Below are 21,424 nucleotides of genomic sequence, written 5' to 3'. Positions count from 1 at the left end.
TTTGCACATTTTGTTAGTTTTTTAAAAATCACCACCAATTTTAAGACTTGAAAATCTGTATTACAGGCTGTTGTCATCATTTTGCTGATTTACAAATCTGGGTTTTCCTCACTTTGTTTTTTTTTTTTTACCCTTTGCAATCACAATCTTAATGAAAGTGAAGACTACAATTGCTGCTGTAACTCTGTATCGGTTAGTTTGATCTGGTGAGCGATCTGTGCTCTCTCAGCTGTGGGTGTGAGGGAAAGACTAGTGAAGAACACCAGTCATTAAATTCAAAGAGAAGCGTTAAGTTTATGAAACAGGAGAACAACTATAAGTTTTGTCTGCACATGTTTAGCTGGAACCAGGTATATCAACAAGTTGTGTCAAAACCAAGTATAAAAGACTAGCATTAGCTTGAGCAAGATGCAAGTTTACTAAGGAATGTAGTTTAAGGTGTCAAGCCAGATATATCTTTAAAAAAGGTTTCATGTTACGCAAACCTCAAGTGGTATGTTATCAGAAAAATATAGTAGATTTCTTAACTCATTTAAACCGGTGTAGGAGCATGATATTAAAACTGTCAATAAGAAAAAAACTTACACTGTAATGGAAAAAAAAAGCTACTTTAGCATCTAGAATATTATTGATGACTTAAGTGAGAGAAAATCGCAGTGCTGATGCAGTCTATACTGAAGAAATGTACTGAAATATTTTACAGCATTTCAAAGCAACTAAGTTTTCAAGAACATATAAATGGTACTAATGTACTGTCAGATTGGAGACACCAAATGTCTTAATAACTGCAAGTGATATCAAAGACAAAAAAGTTAGATCCTGATCCAGGCCTCTCCTATGTATATGTAATCAACATACAAATTTAGAATTAATGTTACAGATGCTAGGTCAGATAATGGACATAACAAAATTGCATGGGTGTGTCTTTACCTGAATGCAGCAAAGCCTACTAGACGGTGCTTTGCCAGCAAAATGTTCTAACAATATTATTTTTGGGACCCAGCCATAGGTTACAACATTAAAGGCCAGTAAAAACGTTTCTGGAACTTTCGAAATAAATCGCATGAACCTACAGTACAGACCAAAAGTTTGGACACACCTTCTCATTCGAAGAGTTTTCTATATTTTCATGACTATGAATATTGTAGCTTCACACTGAAGGCATCAAAACTATGAATTAACACATGTGGAATTATATACTGAACAAAAAAGTGTAAAACAACTGAAAATATGTCTTATATTCTAGGTTCTTCAAAGTAGCCACTTTTTGCTTTGATTACTGCTCCTCTTGGCATTCTGTTGATGAGCTTCAAGAGGTAGTCACCTGAAATGGTTTTCCAACAGTCTTGAAGGAGTTGCCAGAGATGCTTAGCACTTGTTGGCCCTTTTGCCTTCACTCTGCGGTCCAGTTCACCCCAAGCCATCTTGATTGGGTTCAGGTCCGGTGACTGTGGAGGCCAGGTCATCTGGCGCAGCACCCCATCACTCTCCTTCTTGGTCAAATAGCCCTTACACAGCCTGGAGGTGTGTTTGTCCTGTTGAAAAATAAATGATGGTCCAACTAAACGCAAACTGGATGGAATAGCATGCCGCTGCAAGATGCTGTGGTAGCCATGCTGGTTCAGTATGCCTTCAATTTTGAATAAATCCCCAACATTGTCACCAGCAAAGCACCCCCACACCATCACACCTCCTCCTCCATGCTTCACGGTGGGAACCAGGCATGTAGAGTCCATCCATTCACCTCTTCTGTGCCGCACAAAGACACGGTGGTTGGAACCAAAGATCTCAAACTTGGACTCATGAGACCAAAGCACAGATTTACACTGGTCTAGGGTCCATTCCTTGTGTTCTTTAGCCCAAACAAGTCTCTTCTGCTTGTTGCCTGTCCTCAGCAGTGGTTTCCTAGCAGCTATTTTACCATGAAGGCCTGATTCACACAGTCTCCTCTTAACAGTTGTTCTAGAGATGTGTCTGCTGCTAGGACTCTGTGTGGCATTGACCTGTTCTCTAATCTGAGCTGCTGTTAACCTGCGATTTCTGAGGCTGGTGACTCGGATGAACTTATCGTCCGCAGCAGAGGTGACTCTTGGTCTTCCTTTCCTGGGGCGGTCCTCATGTGAGACAGTTTCTTTGTAGCGCTTGATGGTTTTTGCGACTGCACTTGGAGACACTTTCAAAGTTTTTCAAATTGTTCGGACTGACTGACCTTCATTTCTTAAAGTAATGATGGCCACTCGTTTTTCTTTACTTAGCTGCTTTTTTCTTGCCATAATACAAATTCTAACAGTCTATTCAGCAGGACTATCAGCTGTGTACTGTATCCACCTCCTGCACAACACAACTGATGGTCCCAACCCCATTTATAAGGATTGAAATCCCACTTATTAAACCTGACAGGGCACACCTGTGAAGTGAAAACCATTTCAGGTGACTACCTCTTGAAGCTCATCAACAGAATGCCAAGAGTGTGCGGAGCAGTAATCAAAGCAAAAGGTGGCTACTTTGAAGAACCTAGAATATAAGACATATTTTCAGTTGTTTCACACTTTTTTGTTCAGTATATAATTCCACATGTGTTAATTCATAGTTTTGATGCCTTCAGTGTGAAGCTACAATATTCATAGTCATGAAAATAAAGACAACTCTTTGAATGAGAAGGTGTGTCCAAACTTTTGGTCCGTACTGTACTTCCAGCACAGCCAGGAACAGAAGGAGAGCAGCCTTCCCGTGACGTCACTGTTTGAAAGAAAACCATGCGTTCCAACAAACAGATCTCTTTCCATGCGGATTCCAGACGGGAACCAGACAGGAGAGGCACCAAACGCGCGTAGGTCTCCTTGCTGGCAAGCAGACATGACTCTTCAACTTGGATCCTAAATTAACTAGTATCACATGCAACAAAATTAAGTAATGATTTGCTGTTCGAGTATCATATAAAGGGTGAAATAAGACAAGTGTGACTTGACTTTTCTTCTGAGGCCTCCAGAAGCAGGACTAATCGAAGCAGATTTTCCCCACGGCCTGGAAAAAAAGGCCTGGACCACATCACATGCCTTCCTGCGTGCATGTTCAGGTAGTTAGAGCTACCATGCCACATTATGGCCACTAAAGGAACCAAACGTGCCTTTGCTGTATGGTTCGGCTGGGCCGGCAGAAAGACCTGCCCCACCCCACAGCTAAGGAGGTTGGCTGCAAACAAACCCTTTATTTACCCAGACGAGGATGTTTTCGTCAACGCCCAGGTCAACCTTTCCTCAGCACGGTTCATGTAAGAGGTAGTGTTTGGGCAGAGAAGATTAGTTTAGAGTTAAATAATCTAAATAATGTTTGTTTCATGACGTTTGGTTTTTGTTTGTGTTGTGTTTTTAAAGCTAAGATAAACTTTATTTAAAGGGTGGTTTTTAAACACAGAAGATCAGCTATAACACGCCATCCACGCTTATACATTTCAACCCTTTTATTAGTGGCATTTTAAAAAGGTATGTGTTTGTTTCCGGTAACCAGCTATAGGTTTCTCTTGTTAGCCCCAACCGCTAATGACTAAGAACACGTGCTCGCCTACTTTATGAGTCAGCTGAAGATCATTCACCCAGAAAGGTTGTTAGTTTCCAGTCTAGGAAATAATATTTCCCTAAATATTATTTTACTAAATGTGATAACTAATTAAACACCATTAAGACCCATTTATCCAAAAGGGTTTGGTTCTTATTCAAAATATTTCCTTAAATATTATTTTAATAAATAAAAGGCAGCTAATTAAACACCGTTGAGAATTAGTCATCCAGAAGGTAGGTTTTATTCAGCAAATCATTCTTTAAAATGTTATTTTATTAAATATATTATATAATATTATATAATGTTTTATCTGATCTTGCTTTGTGAATTGTTGTTTGAAGGTAAACCAATCATTGCCCAACTTGGTTCCAAGACTAACTTCACTTGCATCACTCTTTTGGTCATGGCTTTCATCCATCTTTGATTCACTTGTTTATATTGTACATAGTTGGTCTTCTTTATTCTGTCATTCTGCTTGGTAGGTAGTTGGATTGTCTTAGCATTGTAAAGAGTTTGTTGACTGAAATATGTTTGACTTTGAGTTGACTTATTTTTGTTAATAAATTCTTGTATTTTAAGCAATTGTGTGAGTACAGAGTTTTGCTGTTCAATAAAGCCAGACCTTGGCTCATCCCTTTCAATTTTGTCCTATTACCACAGCCTTATTGGGCTGATATTCACAGGACAACCCTTAACAGACCTAATTATCATTATATAAAATATTAAAGCAATAATATTAAATAATAGATTAATATTCATAGTTACAACATTCTCTATATGAGCCAATCATCTGACCCCAACATAATCAGATGGCATTTTACTTGCTGAACACACCTCTAGAAGCAGAAAAACAACTTAACATAACATAATTCCTGAAACACAGCAGTCTACAAACACCTATTTGACCATTTTCATAGGCTTAACTGATAACATCTTCTTTTATCTTTCACTGTTTCATTTTCTATGAAAAAAACCCACTGAATTATCACCTGAATACATTAAAGAAAGACAAACTGATAAATTGAGAAGGAGCAGCTGCACGAATGAAAGAACATTGAGCCTAGCTTTAGGGGGCCATAAAGCTTCTCGCTTTTGTGATTTTAGTCAATTGGTTAAACGTGGCTGTGTATTGATTGACAGATTCACACAATCATCAGACAAAGCTTGGGAACAGAGGTAACGTTGGAATGATAAACCCCATTACTTTCTAATGGCTGCCATTTCATCCATCATGGCTGTAGGTGGACTGATGAGACAATCTGCCTTTCTCCTTTTAACATCCAATCTCTTGATGGACTTATGTGAGAAAGGAGAAGCTGTGGCTTTCAATGCGGTATGGGTAGAAAAGGTGAATCCTTTCTTTGATGTGAGATATTAACTGCCAAACCATAAATCAAATCCCTACTGTACATTATAATGCATGAACAGGGTGTATGATCTGTATAGGGAGCAGAGTGATACCATGCAGCTAAGATGGATGGAGACCTTGGATTGCCCTACAGCCAGGAATGAGCTTATATACATTAAATCACAGTTAAGCTGCAGATGGTCAAGAGGTAACCGAGTAAAAGCGGACAGGTAAATCTTTACTCATCCAATGAAGGTGGGCATCACACATAAATGATCTATAACGGCTATGTTCTTCTTTTCTCAATCATCTGGGTCTCGGCTTGCCACACCTCAGCTGATCTATACCTGATAATTTCTCCTCTAAACATAACTTTTTTAGCATGTTGCCTTTACAAAACAAACTGCATTTTTAGTTTAGTCCAAAATGTCATACGATTCTGCAAAGTCAAAAAAAAAAAACCAAGTAGGACAAGCAAACGGCATCACATTGACATTTATAGAAACATGTCAAGAATGTCAATTGAAAGCCACTCAAAGGAAAACCAGCAAATTGCACCCGAAATATCTGACATGAGTGGCCTAAAAGCTATTCAGACAGTATTATTTCTGTTATGACCACAAAATCAACACAACGATCTGCAATATCACCAAATAGCAATACAAAATAACAAAACAAAAAAACAAGAGTGCTGAAAAGCTCCAGCAACTTGCAAGTGTTTATGTCCATTTAGCTTTTCTGTATTTTGTCATCTCACAGCCACAAACTTCGAATTGTTTAGTAATTTATGAGACAGTCAAACAAAAAGTTGTATGTAATTGTGAAGTGGAAGGAAAATTATACATGGCTTTTACACCTCTTTACAAATGCAATTTTGGAAAGTGTGATTATTGGTACTCAGACCTCCCCCACCGCCTACGTTTCACTGTGCAGATAGTGTGCACACAGTGATGTGTAGTGATAGTTTTCCACCACACACAGTGTTTTGCATGAAGCCCAAAATGCATAACTCTCTCGTCTATTCAGACCAGAGCACTTTCTCCCACATCTGCTGGGTCCCCATGATGGTTGGTGGCAAACTACAAACACAATTTATTAAGGGGTTTCTTTCAACATAGCTTTCTACATGCCACATTTACATAAGGGCCAAAAATGGAAAAGCCATATTTTGGTAGATTTACAATTCTGCCCTATATTTTGCATTTTCAAGTGATGCGTTGAACAACTAAATGGTGAGACGTTTAATATGTTGTTTTATAACCCAACCTTCTTCCTTACTTGTACAACGTGTACAACTGTACATTTTTAATAATTTGGTGACTTCTGAAGACAATTGTTTGCAATGGATTTTATTAGGAGTATTACTAGAGCTGGATGCAAATGTCATGGTCTATCATCTTAAATGTGGTTGTACGGTGACACAATGTGAAACGGTTCAAGGGATGTCAATACTTTTGTGAAGACCGTTTATAAACATTTAAAAACTAAACGTAAAATCTTAAAAACAATCCTAAGATGCACGGGCAGCCAGAGCAGAGAGGACAATATAGGAGTAATATGCTCATATTGCGTTTTTCCGGTCAGCAGACAGGCAGACTGCAACTCTCTGCAGCAGCGTCTTGGACCAGCTGCAGAGAGTTGCAGAAGTCTAGACGTAACAAAATATTGAACCACTCTTTTCAAGGGCAGTTTTAGGTCGATAGGGTTTGATTTTAACAATCAACCTCAGATGGTAGAAGCTAGGCTGGACTACTGCCTGAACCTGTTTATCAAATTTAAAGCCATTATCAACACCCAAGACTCTGATAGCAGTACAGCTAAAAAGTATTAAAGTATCATGCTTTTAAACCCTTCCTTTTCACACTGATATCATTCAGTTGTGGTCTATAAAGTGCAACTGCAATACTTTGCTCCACAGGCCCCTCTTTTACCCCAGTTCTGAGGTGTGTCTGAGAGCAACTCGTTTTGGTGCTGTCTCTTTAAATGCTTTTGAGGCACTTCACACCCCGCCCCTACAAGTCAAAGAGCGCTCCACTTTAACCCCGTCAGCCATTTTTGTAGTTTGACAACAATTATCTAGGGGTGCAGAAACTGGACAAAAATGGCAAAAACAATGCAAAACTGTTAATGTAATAATGCTATTCAAACCACACAGTACGGTTCTGTCCTCAAGGAGCTAAAAGCAGGACACAGCACTAACATAAGCAGAAGGCACGATGCTACTGCTTTCAACACAATAAGCAGAAGGCACGATGCTACTGCTTTCAACACAATGGCTAGGACATCATATCAACACAAAATAAATTCATGTCTAAGATAAAGTTTGTTGTCATTTTAGCGTTATTTCCAGCTCACTGCTTTGCTCTGTCCATCGTTTCCATATACAGAAGGAACTGATCCCTTAATCTGATGAAGTCTTTGAGTAAATCTTGATACTGGTGAAGGTTGCTAAAGGCACTCATCCTTAAAGTGGGGAAATAGGAATTTCCCCACTGATACAACACAATACAATTTAACCAGGCACTTTGAAGAGGTTCTGATTCTGGGGGACGTGTAATGAATTGTGTGGGTTAATACACCAAACAATTGACCCAAATTTATTCTCTTTCAGCATAGGCATACTTGAGCTCAGACTACAAAATTGCAGCGAGAAATAAAAATGGCGGATAAGCAAATTTGATCAGCCGGAAGTCCATGACCTTATGTAGCTGTGCTACAGCAAATACTGTGATGTAACAGTTGGGAAAGCATAATAGATGATAGAGAAAACTGAACGGACTGAAAAATATGACCCAAAGAATATAAAGATAACTCTGCAACACTTTAGACTCCAGGTACACAACAAAATGTATTTAAAGGCTAAAAAAGTGGATTTTGCATATGTCCCCTTTAAATTTCCAATTGCACTTCTAAACTCTGTTAACAAGTCAGTTTTCCAAAAAACTATCAGCTCAGTCTAAAGGAAGTTAAACTCCATAGCTTTAATGTCATTTACACAATTTAACAGGTTTCCTACTGACTGGCTTCCACTTGCTTTTAGCGGGAGATAGATTTTTACATCATCCGCAAAACAATGAAAAGACAAATTGACAAAATAGACCCCAGAGGAAGGAGATGAAGAGAGAACAAAAGGGGTCCTAAGATGGAGCCTTGGGGAACACCACAATTCAGAGGAGCTTTAGAGGAGGAAATCTGACCCAGGCGGACAGACAGAGCTTCTTCCAGACAGGTAGGAAGTGCTACAGGCCATAAGCAGCTACTTTTTTGCCCTGCTTTACAGTGTACTTAATATAAAGTTTTTGACTAGAGAGCACCGATTAGTGAAACCTAGAGGAGGCTCATTCTTTTAGTACAGAGGACATTAGATCACAAGCTTTTAGTCACACTACAAACTCACAAATCCGGTCAAATCCAGCAAATCCATCTGACGATTCCCTTAGGTTACCATCCACTGAGAAAGATTATAAAATAGCCTCACTGGGTGGTGGATACAGTATGAACAAATTAAACTGAACAAGAGCCAAAGTGACCTTTGATTGGATTAGTATCTTCTATTCCTACAAGGCGCCCTCTCTGAAGTCTATTAATGGCCTCTTCCATCTTTTTTTGATTTCTCTACATTTTTCCACACATGTACACAAAGAATTCTCCTGTTACATAACATTCGCTGCTTTTACCTTGCTTTCTGTTTTTTAACTCAACATTATTCTCCATCCTAGCCTTCAAGCTACAATCTAATCAACATTAACCCTGAGGAACACAGTGGCCCTGTATTTTAGATGCAGAGAGTAGACTGAGAGATTATATTTAATCCAGCTATGCTTTGCAAAGGTGACCTTTCAACAAGATGGTTTCATCTTTGTTGTCCAGTGATGCAACTGGATTAGAGAATTATTGCAGAGGATCAAGAAAGTTATCTGTAAAGCCTTGTTTTTTCTTTTATTCTATTATTTATTTTTAGGCCTTAAAGGGAAAAAATACTTAGCTAATGATTGTTCTGGTCCCTTTTGGACATTAAAAGAAGCAGGACAGATCAGGGAAAGACATCCTCTAACAACAGCCAGACAGAAGCACTTTCAGTGGATCTATTATGTGTTACTCGAAGTGGTTTGCACCTGCTACTAAGGTGTCATTCACCCATCTAAGGCAACCTTATGCCAAATGTTAGACTGAAAGAGCAGTTGGCATGCTGAGTAAGCCCATGAGCTACCTATCTGATCAGCAATATGTCTACCTCCAGCATTCACTTCATTAACAATTAAGAAGAGGTAAGTATTTCTTTCTTCTTTGTATAGACAGGAACACTTCCTATTTTGTGCAGCACACATGACACACCGTGTTATCTGCAGATGTACTAGTGCACAGTCATCATGTTATATCTCTAAGACTGCCAGGATCTCCATAGCGACAAACAACACATGCAATGTTGTTGAGGTCCATTAAAGTTGTACCACTTAAAGTAATCGCAATACACCATCAGTGGGGCACTCTGGCAGCAAACCCAAAAAGATTGGGAAAGCCAGAGACAAACATCCATCTACAAAAAACAACACTTGAAATTAAATGAGATAGAGTGTGAAGATTAAAACTCCTATTGCTTGAATATTTTGTCAGCCTGTTTTGCATTGGAAATAAAGTAGCAAAGGATATAAAATAAAATAAAAAAGCAACAAAAAAACAAAAACAAACAAAATTCAGATTTTGTTCTGGTATGATGGCAACCCCATTCATCACTGGCAGGAATGTGGTGTTAGTAATTTAGATAGTTTAGTATAACATGTATACCTTTTACAAGATATAATGATCTTACAGACAAACAACTTTAACAAATTAGAAAACAAAACTTGGGTACTCAAAGCTGAACCTTCTGTGAATATTCTCTTATCCAAACAGGATCAAATACTTCATATTCATACACTCCCACCAATGCTCTGGTTAAATCTCCCTCAGCAAGTTGCTGTGTGTTTGGTATTATTGTGCTCTGGGAATACCCAGTTGCGTTTTAATGATCTGACCCAAAATGCCGTTCTGAGAGCACTGGTTGGGGATATCGAGGAACAACTCAAGAAGTAACAAGGCTTAAGTCAATCATAAACTGGATGATGCTGGAACTGCAGATCACTGTCCACAAAGAACAGTTTCACGTAGAATCACCAAGAAAAAACCCTAACCCTCAAACCCACATGGCCAAACTAAAAGCTTTATGAAGAAAGGACTTATAGTCAGGTGAGACAGTGAAAGACCGGTTTGGCTACAACGACAAAAGTAATGCTTGGAGGAGCTTTGAAACGTAAGAAGACCACAGCAGGTGTCAAGCACAGTGGTGGTAGCGTCATGCTGAGAGGATGTTAAGTTGCTGGTGCACTGCACAAAAGCTAGACAGTTAAAATTGGACACAATTAAGAAATGGTTTAGGAAAGGATCAGGCAAGGTGACAAACTTCTGGAATATCCCTGAGCTTAACTTTGTATGAAATTCATGAACTATGCCCTACAGCTGGGTCTGTGCCATTAAATAAACCAATTTAAATAAACTTTACCGATGCTACCAAAAAGAGAGGTCAAATATCCAACCAAAATAAAGCAAGAAGTTTGGAGAGAGCAACAAAAAGCATGTGGTTTAGGTGCAAGTTCCTGAGGGACGTCTAATCAAAATTGAAGATAAGTATTCAGCAGCATACATTTAAGTAAAGCATATTAAAAAAAATGAGTAAAGTACCAATTGTAAAATATGAACATCTCTAAGATGTATTCAAATATTTCTTGATGCTGTATGTGTTTGTTCTAAGATCAGTACATTACCCCAGCCAACAAATATTAAAAACTGTCTACTTTTACAGCACGGGTTGTGTTGAAAGAGGAAAAAATATCTTTATGGCTGATAAACCTCTACAAAGACACAATAAAGCCATTGCAAGTGTGCAAATGTTGCTGGGTTATTGGTAGCTGAAATGTGTCTGAGGCAATATTCATGAAACATCTCCCCAGTGTCTGGAAAAGTGGGGTTGACTTTGCAGGTGCAAGAACAAGAATGATGAGGTGGAAAAATATGTTTAAAACTATAAAATATCAAAGCTAGTTTGTCTATTTACATGTTTTATTTTTGTGATTTTTTTAAAATAGTGCAAAAACTATTATCTGAAATGTTTGGATGCCTTCTTAACTCAGTTCAAGCGGAAGGTGTTGACCGTGTCTTTCATGAAAAGGTCAGGTATGGCTTCATTAAGAAATGGAAAAATGGAGACAAAAAATTTAAGAATATCAAAGGTCAAGTGGGAAACTCAAACAAAGCAGACAAATGTAAACTGGCTCTTACATCGTCTTGCAAAATTAATCATATCAGTTAACCTTTTTCAGACTTTGTCATGTAACAACCATAGATATCTGTATATTCTATAGATTCACAAATAAAAGTATGAAAAGTGTGGTCTGCATATGTATTCATCCTCTTTGCTCTGATGTTGCTAAATAAAATCCAGCACAACCCATTTCCTTTCGGAAAATGGAAATTTAATCTTAGTATAAATACAGCTGATCTGTGAAGCATTGGTAGAACAGATTGAAGGTATATAAATACTTTTACAAGAACAGATATATATCATATATCTGTTAAATTTTGTGAAAGCTCTGCTGTGTAATGAGAACAGAAAGTCTAATGGCAAGACTTACCACTTGGTTGCGTGTGCGGTGGTAAGGCTGAATGATTGGTAAACCCAGGGGTGTCACCCACTCCACAGTGTGGCCAGACTTGGAGATGAGCCTGGCACTTTCTGTCAGCCAGTCCTGCACAGAGGGACAACCAGCAGAGGGAGAGAAAAAGGATGAATGCTGATGAGTAAACTCAGAAGACTTTCAGTACCCGGCACCAATTAAATATTTGCTATGCACATATGGTCATGTCCGTGCTTCCATGTACATGTTTGCGTATGTGGAAATGTTCAAATGACTGAATTCACTGAGATAAAGCTTTTATGGTCTGCTGGATCAAAATTTAATAAATCAGACTCATAAATAGATCCTCTGGTACATTTCAAACCACAGAACCCAGAAACTTCGGCCAGCTACTAAATCATGAAATGATCTTTGGATCTCAGCTCAGATTCTGTCGCTCTGCCTCAAAGAAGGGCCAACAATTGTTGTGGCCTTGCTGTGGAACAGGTGGAAAGTTGTTGCTCACTATAACACCAGCAACAACCCTGTCTGCATGTATGTTTGAGATAGTTTTTATTTTTATTTTAAAAGATCCCTTACTGCCTCATCAGAGACACACACATAAAGATTTATCCTAGAAACTAGAAGCAGAACTTAGACCCCAAGCAACTCCATTTATCTGAAACAGACAGTAAGGAATCAAGTACACTGAAGTAAAAACATAACTAGATGGACATCTCTGTCAGTAAACCCGTGGAGGGTAAATGAGAATGAAAGCGAGGATTGGACACATGGTTTGAAGGAAAGGACCAACAGAGTTAACAGTGATCTCAGCAGAAGTTAGGGATGATTGCATCAAGGATCAGTCATATCTTTCTGCCTCACTAATACATCATCCCTCAATGAAACACCAGAGGATGAGACCTATATCAGCAGCAGGTGTATGTCAGCCTGAGGTTTCTTAAACTGGGTTGTACCACAAAAACACAAACCAGCAGCAGGATATGGTTGTTAAGGCTCAAGAGACTCCCCCTGTTGGTAAAAGGTCCAATCTGCAACCGGCTGCACCTACTTAAGCCATAAATAGAAATGAGGTGAATGGCTGTTGCCCGGGTAACATGGAATACAAAATGTATTCATGAAAAACAAAATAAATGGCATGATTAGGAGTAGGTTGGGTAGTTGAAACTGCTTTAATGATAATTTATAAACTTTAAAACAACATTTCTCGGAAACAACAGTGAGATTTAAAAATCATTCACAGAGGCACTTTCTGCATGTTTAGCTAACAAAATAATAAAAACTTCAAAATCATTTATATGAAAGAATTAATCACTGAGTTTTTATTAGAGACAAACCAATCAAGTATTTCTGAAGTGATTTCATATGTCCCTTAAGGCCAGACCTACTGATTTTATTTCGATAAAACATAAAGAGAAAACAACGGCTCTTTGATAGAGAAAGTATGTTTGAACTCAACAGTGAATGAAGGAATTACAAGATGAACCCTATTATGCATCAAAGCATACCTTCCTAACCTTTATGTAAATTGTAATAAACTAAAAAAAAAAAAGTGCAACAAAGTAAATGCAAATGGTTGTTGAGTTTACTGATAAAAACAATTGTGGGAGTTTTTTTTAAGCTTTGATGCATTTAATGAATAGAAACACTTTTTTCAGTATTTGACCACCAATCACTGATCAGATTTGATAAAAAAAAATAAATAACTGATTCCAATCTCTGGCCATTTGATTGATGCATCTATTAAAACCAAAACATCAGAAACCATAATCTTCATTATAAGAAAATATTATCCAAATTCATTGGCATTTCGCAAATTACAGTAAAATTAAGGGCAATGTTTGTTTATTTTAATTTTAATTAATTTTAATTTTAAAGTGCAGGTTGAGTTCGTCTGTTGTTATAGTTTAAATGTCTTTCACAGTAAAAATTCACACAGATTAAAAAGCTAATTTAAGAACTGATGAGGCCTAAATTAGCAAATTAAGATGTAGCAAATAAAAGTAACAATGTCTGCAGTATAAATATCCATCCATCCATTGTCTATACCTACACGTCCTTGCAGGGTCATGGGGGACCTGGTACCTATTTCCAGTAGTCATTGGGCGAGAGGCAGAGTACACCCTGGACCGATCCATCACAGGGCAACACAGAGACACACAGGACAAACAACCAAGAACACACACACACTCACACTTGAGGACAATTCGAGAGATCAAACCAAACAGCCATGTTTTTGGACCGCTGAAGGAAACCAGAGGACCTGGAGAGAACTCATGAATGCACAAGGAGAACATTAAAACCCCATTCAGAAAATACCCAAGCTGGGATTCGAACCCAGGACCTACTTATGATCTGATCATCCATGTTCTGCATGGAAAAGCTTGAGCTCTTTGAATCAGGTCAATCTTATGTTGCCCTGAACCAATTGTTCATGACAACAAGGAAGAACCTCATAGCCCATGGCAGCAGTAGACCATGAGTGTAATGTCTTTGCCGGCAACATATTATGCGCCGGCATATGGAAAAACTTGCTCAGGAAGAACCCCTTATCTACAAAATCCGCATGTTAATGTCACTGAGCACCCATTTGTGCTACAGCAAGCCTGATCCACCTGGGATTCAACCTGTAGCCCTCAGGTCATTCAGGATTCACTGCAAACATTGTGGTGCCACAAAAAACAAGACAGCATGCAACCCAGAAACCCCGACTTTCCCTGACTAAGGATAACTATTCCAAGTTATGAGGGATTTTCTTTCTATAACAGATGTCTTGTCTTTTTCAGGGAGGCCAAATGCCACCTCTGTTACAGTATTAGCAGAGTAACACAACAGTGCATGTTTGTATGTTTGAAATTGTCTCACCTGAATCTCTCTGGTTCCCGTAAACATCTCCTTTAGGCCACTGAACACCAGGCGCACAAGGTATTGTGATGCATCCCATACATGCTCCTGGAAATGCAAGAAATTATCATTATGCTCCTATTTATGGTACTTCTAAATTAATTATAAAATAAAATGGTATTTTTTTGGGCTCTTAGTTACAGTTAGTGTTGAACTTAATGTTGCAAATCAGATGTGTGATGGAAATAAGGGATATAGACTGCAGGTCTGTGGATTGCATTTATTCTCAAATTACAGGAACATGATCTCCTCCACAGTAGGTGCAACCTCATGCTCAAAGCACATCCCCACCACAATCACTCACAATTATAGGTCCACCCAATTCCTTGTTAAAATCAATATAGGATATTAAGCAGAAGTCATTTAGAACTCGGCTGTAGTTAGTGGCTGGGATACATTGTGCTGATGTTTTCTATATGAAATAAGTCATTTATTTCAAGTGTTTTAGAGATTTATTTAGCAGTTGGAGAGATAATAAGAATTAAATGTTCTTTAGACCACCACTCTACAACCAAGGTAGCAAGTGAGCCATAAAATCCTTTTATGTCCAAAGAATAGTGATTCTGGACTAAAAATAGATTCAAGGTAAATATATAGACACAATCTCAAGCAGAAGAATTGTTGGCTTAAACTTCTAAAAATATAGTCGAAGTGTGTAAAACCTAAAAACAACATATTCCTGACTCATTTCATTAAGGTTTGCTATGTTAACTTCACTGCAGTGTTCACATTACAAGTGCATTGTCTCTATTACCAGGGTGACTATACTTTTTCCATGTAAAAAAACGTATTTTCCCTGACTTAAATATGATGGATGTATGTATGGATGGATGGATGGATGGATGGATGGAGGGGGGGAGGATGGATGGGTAGGTGGATGGGTGGAGGGGACAATAGCTTGAAACCACAAACATTTCTCCATACTTTATTTCCATACATTTCTATATTTCCCAGACTGCACCGGAATATCAGAAAGTCAAACAATCGCAAATAAACAAGAGTTGCTCATTCTAGAACCAGGTTAACTTAATTCTTCTTTGCTAGTTTTCTTTGATAGTTTATTGAACTGGGCCCATCTAAAGGAACATTAATCTCAAAGCAAAATATGCTTTTTACCAGATTTTAGCTCCCAGAGCTAATTTCCATCTCAAGTCCCTGACACATAAAAACATATCACACCAAGAACAGTACAAAAACAATACAGTCAGTCATTTGAAATAGTGGTATTGCAAACACAATATTGTGACTGAGAAAAAAGGTTCAGGTTATTGTACATTCATAAAAAAAACCCATCACATTTGGTCCATGCAGGGCTGGGGCTTTAACGCATTAATTTAGCGATTTATTAGCTACAGAACCAAAAACGTGTTAAGAAATAGAGGCTTATTATTGCACTTTGAAATGTAAACACATATGCCATCTGAACTAGTGTTTAAATGAGTGAATATTAATTTCCCGGGCGCTACTAAGCACAGCGCATGATGATCTGCGAACTTTGCAGCGCTCCACTTCTCACATGTGTTTGATCAGGTTGGATAACAGTAAAATTACGTTGAACACTGCTTTTGAGAGTAAACTAAACATATAATTATAGCTACAAATTAAGTGCACTAATTTCTTTAACTAATTAATTAACTAATTTCCAAATTACAAAAATGCTTGAAGATGCAATAATAATCGCTGTGTAAGTAGGAAAACCTGGGAGAAGAGGGTAGGGATCAGACCCTTTGTTTAAATCGCTGCTCCTCAGTGACATCATGTTGATTAAATGCTAAAAATATGAACAGTGTGTGAGGGAACCTCCATACTCATTACCACCTCCACCACTACTGTACCTTTGGAAACTCATCAATCTCCTTTAGCCTCTTCTCAATCTGCAGGCGGCCCCCGTAACGCGTGACCCCGTACACCACGGTCATCACTGTCTGCTTGACCACCTTCCTGCTGATGAAGCCGTCCAGCACCTGGGCGATCTTGAGGCCTTTTGCTGCATCCCGAGCTCGCAACTCTTCCACCTGAAACACGCGTTTGTGGAGATGTTTTCTTAAAACACATCTTTAATATCGGTCAAATGATTCATTCTTGTTTTAAAGCACATATGTACATACGGTGCCTTGCCAAAATTATTCATTCACCTTTTCTCTTATTACAACCCCAAGCTTCAATGGAGCTTATTGGGATTTTGTAAGGCACATGATGGATGCATCTGATGCATCTTAGTCCCCTGAGCATTCCCATTTCTGCACATCTACAATGCAAGAAAACACTAAGCAATGACATTTAAAGAGATCACGCTAACATCCTGCTCAATGCCTTCCCATGTTTCGTTATGTTAAGGTAATACTCAACCACAAAATATTTAACACGGCTTCTTATTAAACAAATCCTACCATCTGAGATGCTTGGGGAAGAGAACTTGATTAATGGATTTAGAAACTGAGAGTATTTGCTCTCACTGTAAGTTTCGAATTACATGACTGTTGACAGAGAGACTGGACACACAAGCTTGCCCTTATGAATAAGGAAGATTTTCTTTCATTGTGGTCGTTTACTGTTTAAAAGCTTGATGCCATCTACAGTATTGTCTAAAAATAACTACAAAGCCCAGTGGAAAACAAAGTCCACCAAAACAGAGTCCTGCAGAAATCCGATGTCTACAGAGTACAGGCTGAAGTTACAGTCACTGCCCTTGGAGGAGCAGAGCCTTGTCCTTAGCTCAGTTTAAATCTTGCTGTTCTGAAATGCCAGAACATCACAACTGGGACCAAGCTTAAATGTTTCTGCAACATGGATGCTTTCAAGCAAACACACAAATAAATGTTAAAACTTTATAAGAATAACAAAGTCTCTGCTCTCTCTCCACTTTGATGCAGAGCACGAGAAACAAAGCACCTTTAAATGCAAGACCTAAACTTAGAAACCTAAAAATATCTTCCATGCTTAGCTTGTCACTCACTATAGGGCTTAGTGGGCCATCTGAATAATAACCACTGAGCAACTGTAGCGTGCCTTGCAAATGAAAACTCCTGTTGTGTAACAGCAAGTTTTTGCAGTTTAAAGGGCGAAACTACTCGTACTCGTCGTCTTCTGCTTTATCCGGGACCGGGTCGCGGGGGCAGCAGACTCAGCAGAGACACCCAGACGTCCCTCTCTCCAGACACCTCCTCCAGGGGGAGCCCAAGGCGTTCCCAGGCCAGACCAGAGACATAGTCCCTCCAGCGTGTCCTGGAACACCTCTCAAGGAAGGCGTCCAGGAGGCATCCGGTATAGATGCCCGAGCCACCTCAACTGGCTCTTCTCAATGTGGAGGAGCAGCGGCTCTACTCCGAGCCCCTCCCAGATGGCCGAGCTCCTCACCCTATCTCTAAGGGAGTGCCCGGCCACCCTACGGAGGAAGCTCATTTCAGCCGCTTGTATCCGGGATCTCGTTCTTTCGGTCATGACCCAAAGTTCATGGCCATAGGTGAGGGTAGGAACGTAGACCGACCGGTAAATTGAGAGCTTTGCTTTTCGGCTCAGCTCTCTCTTCACCACAACGGACCGGCACAGCGCCCCCATTACTGCGGCAGCTGCACCGATCCTTCTGTCGATCTCCTGCTCCATTCTTCTCTCACTCATGAACAAGACCCCGAGATACTTAAACTCCTCCACTTGAGGCAGGAACTCCCCTCCAACCTGAAGAGGAAGAGCCACCCTTTTCCGGTCGAGAACCATGGCCTCGGACTTGGAGGAGCTGATCTTCATCCCAGCCGCTTCACACTCGGCTGCGAACCGCCCCAGCACATGCTGTAGGTCTTGGCTAGAGGGGGCCAGCAGGACCACGTCATCTGCAAAAAGAAGAGACGAAATCCTCTGGTCCCCAAATCAGACCCCCTCCGGCCCTTGGCTGTGCCTAGAAATCCTTTCCATAAAAGTTATGAACAGGACCGGTGACAAAGGGCAGCCCTGGGCGAAACTAAATTGTGTTAAATTCCTCAAAAAACCACCCGCTGCTCACCTGCTGCGCTACGCTGCTGTACACATCCTGGGGAACCTCACAGGGCATGAGGTTGACTGAAGTTGCACCAATGACATCTCTGCCAAGAGCTGCATAGTGCTGGAGACCATTGCAGGAGCCATCCTAAAAGAGGGATGGAGAATTGGCAAACAAGACATTGGAGGATGAAGTAGAGTTAGTTAAAAATGATGATATTTTCTACTTCATATAAGTGCATTAAAACTAAGAGCGCCCACCTTATGCTCTACACACACATCAACCAACAATATGTACTTTGATGCCCTTTTATAGTTTAACTGAGTAAAGAATAGTGGCGTCTGTTTTGGTACAATAATAATGTAATTTATTTTCTGTCAAACAACACATTCTTTCTCTTATTTTTCACTCCTATGCCCTCTTAGAAACTATCTTGAAATTTATTTTCAAATCACAAGATACATTTTTGCAGAACCTTTGTATTAATCTATTAAAAATGTAATAATTGTACAAGTATTTTACAGTACCTGGTGTACAGGAAAGTGAGAGATGAACTTTGTTGGATCGGGTGACCTCACTGCATTGGCTATCTCCATGCAGCAGCCCAGCGCCTGCCATGGCTCATCTGCTTCCATCCACCATTTTTTACCCTAACAGTGACAGATAAGACACAGCAGACTGATTAGATAAACATCTGCAGGAAATATTTGTCACTTCTTTGGTCAATTCTTTAAGGACATTTCTACCAAGTCAATTATAATATAACACACTTTATGATAATACTGATCAAAACATGAAGGTGGACTAACATTTAGAGGGTCATCTGCAGAATCCAGGATGTCTTCCATGATGCTGTTGGCGTATTCCAGACGTTCCTGTAGGGAGCTTCTTTTCTTCAACCCCGTCAAGTTGACAAGGTGAATCTTTAGCCAGTCCAAACCCTTGGAACCAAGAGGCATCCCCTCAGCGAACACAAGCATCGCCCGTGTGACATCACTTCCCAGGTGATTAAAGTACGGAGGACACGGGTAGGTGCGCCCCCTGAAGTCCATGTTGTGGGGAAACCAGAACAACTCATCCCGCATGTGGTGGGCGATGGAGAGTTTATAAAGAGCGTCCATTCGCATGCTGTGCATCTCGCTGCACTTCTTCTTGGCGTTGATCACCTCTCGTTTCATGTGGGCCTTCTCGCTGGCTGTGTAAGTGGGGTCTTGAGGATTGAAGTGGGGTATTTTAGGGGCTTCCGACAGAGGTGGAGGGATGTCCAGCTCATCGCTCCCTCGGTCATTAAAGATCGAGATGATAATGTCCAGAATTGGTTTGTTGATCCTCCAGGCGCAGTTACCCAACTGGTTGAGCGAGTCAAAAACAGGGTGAAGATTCTGACACTTCTCCAGCAGTTGATCGTGCTGCATGGCCCCCTCCAATGTGCGCATCAGCTTGGCTGGAGTGAGCAGGTAGGCTCCGAACTTCACTGATGTCCACGGAACCGGAGGGCACAGCATCGGCATCACGGACGAATCAAAGGCCAGCATGGTCTCCATGGCTTCCTGCTGCATCTGTGTCAAGATGGGGTGAGGCTTGATGAAGCCAACCTGAAGAGAGAAACATGAGAAACACGCATATTTCATTTGTTCATATATAGAAGATAAAAAATGTTGCCATTCAAAAAAGATACTGTAAATAAAAAAAACAGCTAGGGAGAGAGTTTGAGGTTTAATTGCTTTTCTCAAAATGTTGTCAAACTGTTGTTGCTGTCAGGAAAACTGCTCCCACTATTTATTTATTTTTTAAAATCTATAATAAATAAGATTTTCCACACATCTTGATAGACTCTAGGAAAAGGATTATGCTTTAGGAATCAAATTATGCCAAATAAGTATAGAATTGTGAAAATTTGGACATTTAGAAACTATAAGCAGGGTTCCGAGATGTTGTGTAAATGGATGAATGGATGGACGGACAGAATGTGTAGAGATTGCATAGGGAATTAAGGACATACAAATATATTTTCTTACTCTTTTCCATTTCTATCCAGTACTGGAAGATACCTTAATCCTGATTGGACTTTCGCAGAAGGCATAGAAACCCTTGGTGAATTCATAATTCATATAAAAATACCCTTAAATGTTATATACAATTTCTGTCAGGAGTCATTATTGGAGCAAATGACTCTAACATGTTTGATGTTACACATATTGTGCCACAGCTTTTATGCAACATGCATCTGGCAGTATATAAAAAGATTTCCATTTGTTGACTGTAATCTGACTGAAACAGCTCAGCATCGCTCCAATGAGTCAAACCTTCATGCTGTGCAGTAAAATCATTAGGATCCCCCCTGATGGGTTAATCATTATGAAGAGAAAGAGCTAGAAACTATAAGAATAGAAAATTACACAAGAATTATACTTGACTAGACTATGTCTCAGTGTCAAAGCGCATCAAGCTCAACAACCCACACATCCTCAACTGAGGATGTGTGGGTTGTTGAGACCCACCATCTCAGTTTTAGCCCGATTCTCCGAGAGTGGTCACCTCAAGATGCAGCAGGCTCCCACGGCAGTAAATCAGCAGCCAATTAAGGGGACACTGAAAAAAGGGATTAGGCTGGGCCCTATTCATCTTACTCAACTGTTACCACCACTAATTCCCACCAGGGGAAAGTGGTTTTAATAAATCACACTCCGAAGAGCTTCATGCTGGATAGAATTGCTCTCAAGTGTTCAAGGTAACAGATTGTAAACAATCTTTGTGACAAAAGTGAAGGTCAAGTCCTTTAAGGTTGTTCTTTTTGTTTCTACTCCTTTTTCTTTGTTAATGAAAAGGTCAGCTGTACAGCTTGTTCACTATTAACTCTCAATTACTTAAAGTAATTCTGTATAATTTTCACCAACTGAGCGAGTTAATTGGACAAATTAAGAGTGTTAAAAATAGATTAGTATTTTTAATGCTTTGGAGAGCTTACCC

The 21,424-nt window shown here is 39.6% G+C and overlaps 1 protein-coding gene across 2 annotated transcripts in view; it reads right to left on the bottom strand.

The window, feature by feature from the left end:
• polrmt (polymerase (RNA) mitochondrial (DNA directed)) overlaps positions 1–21,424 on the bottom strand; it is a 79,558-nt gene that overhangs the window by 28,760 nt on the left and 29,374 nt on the right. For both annotated transcript variants that reach the window (XR_007039683.1, XM_047375088.1), the window contains exons 10-15: positions 19,264–20,049; positions 18,982–19,104; positions 18,479–18,601; positions 16,317–16,496; positions 14,443–14,529; positions 11,575–11,688 (exon numbers count right to left, since the gene is read on the bottom strand). Coding sequence is in view for 1 of the 2 variants with exons in the window: in XM_047375088.1 (XP_047231044.1) it covers positions 11,575–11,688; positions 14,443–14,529; positions 16,317–16,496; positions 18,479–18,601; positions 18,982–19,104; positions 19,264–20,049 (1,413 nt within the window). In the remaining variant the exon portion in view is untranslated. The remainder of the gene's footprint in view (positions 1–11,574; positions 11,689–14,442; positions 14,530–16,316; positions 16,497–18,478; positions 18,602–18,981; positions 19,105–19,263; positions 20,050–21,424) is intronic.

The sequence above is a fragment of the Girardinichthys multiradiatus genome, chromosome 9, assembly GCF_021462225.1.
Source record: "Girardinichthys multiradiatus isolate DD_20200921_A chromosome 9, DD_fGirMul_XY1, whole genome shotgun sequence".
Lineage (NCBI taxonomy): Eukaryota > Metazoa > Chordata > Actinopteri > Cyprinodontiformes > Goodeidae > Girardinichthys > Girardinichthys multiradiatus.
This window is presented reverse-complemented; position numbering and strand designations above follow the sequence as displayed.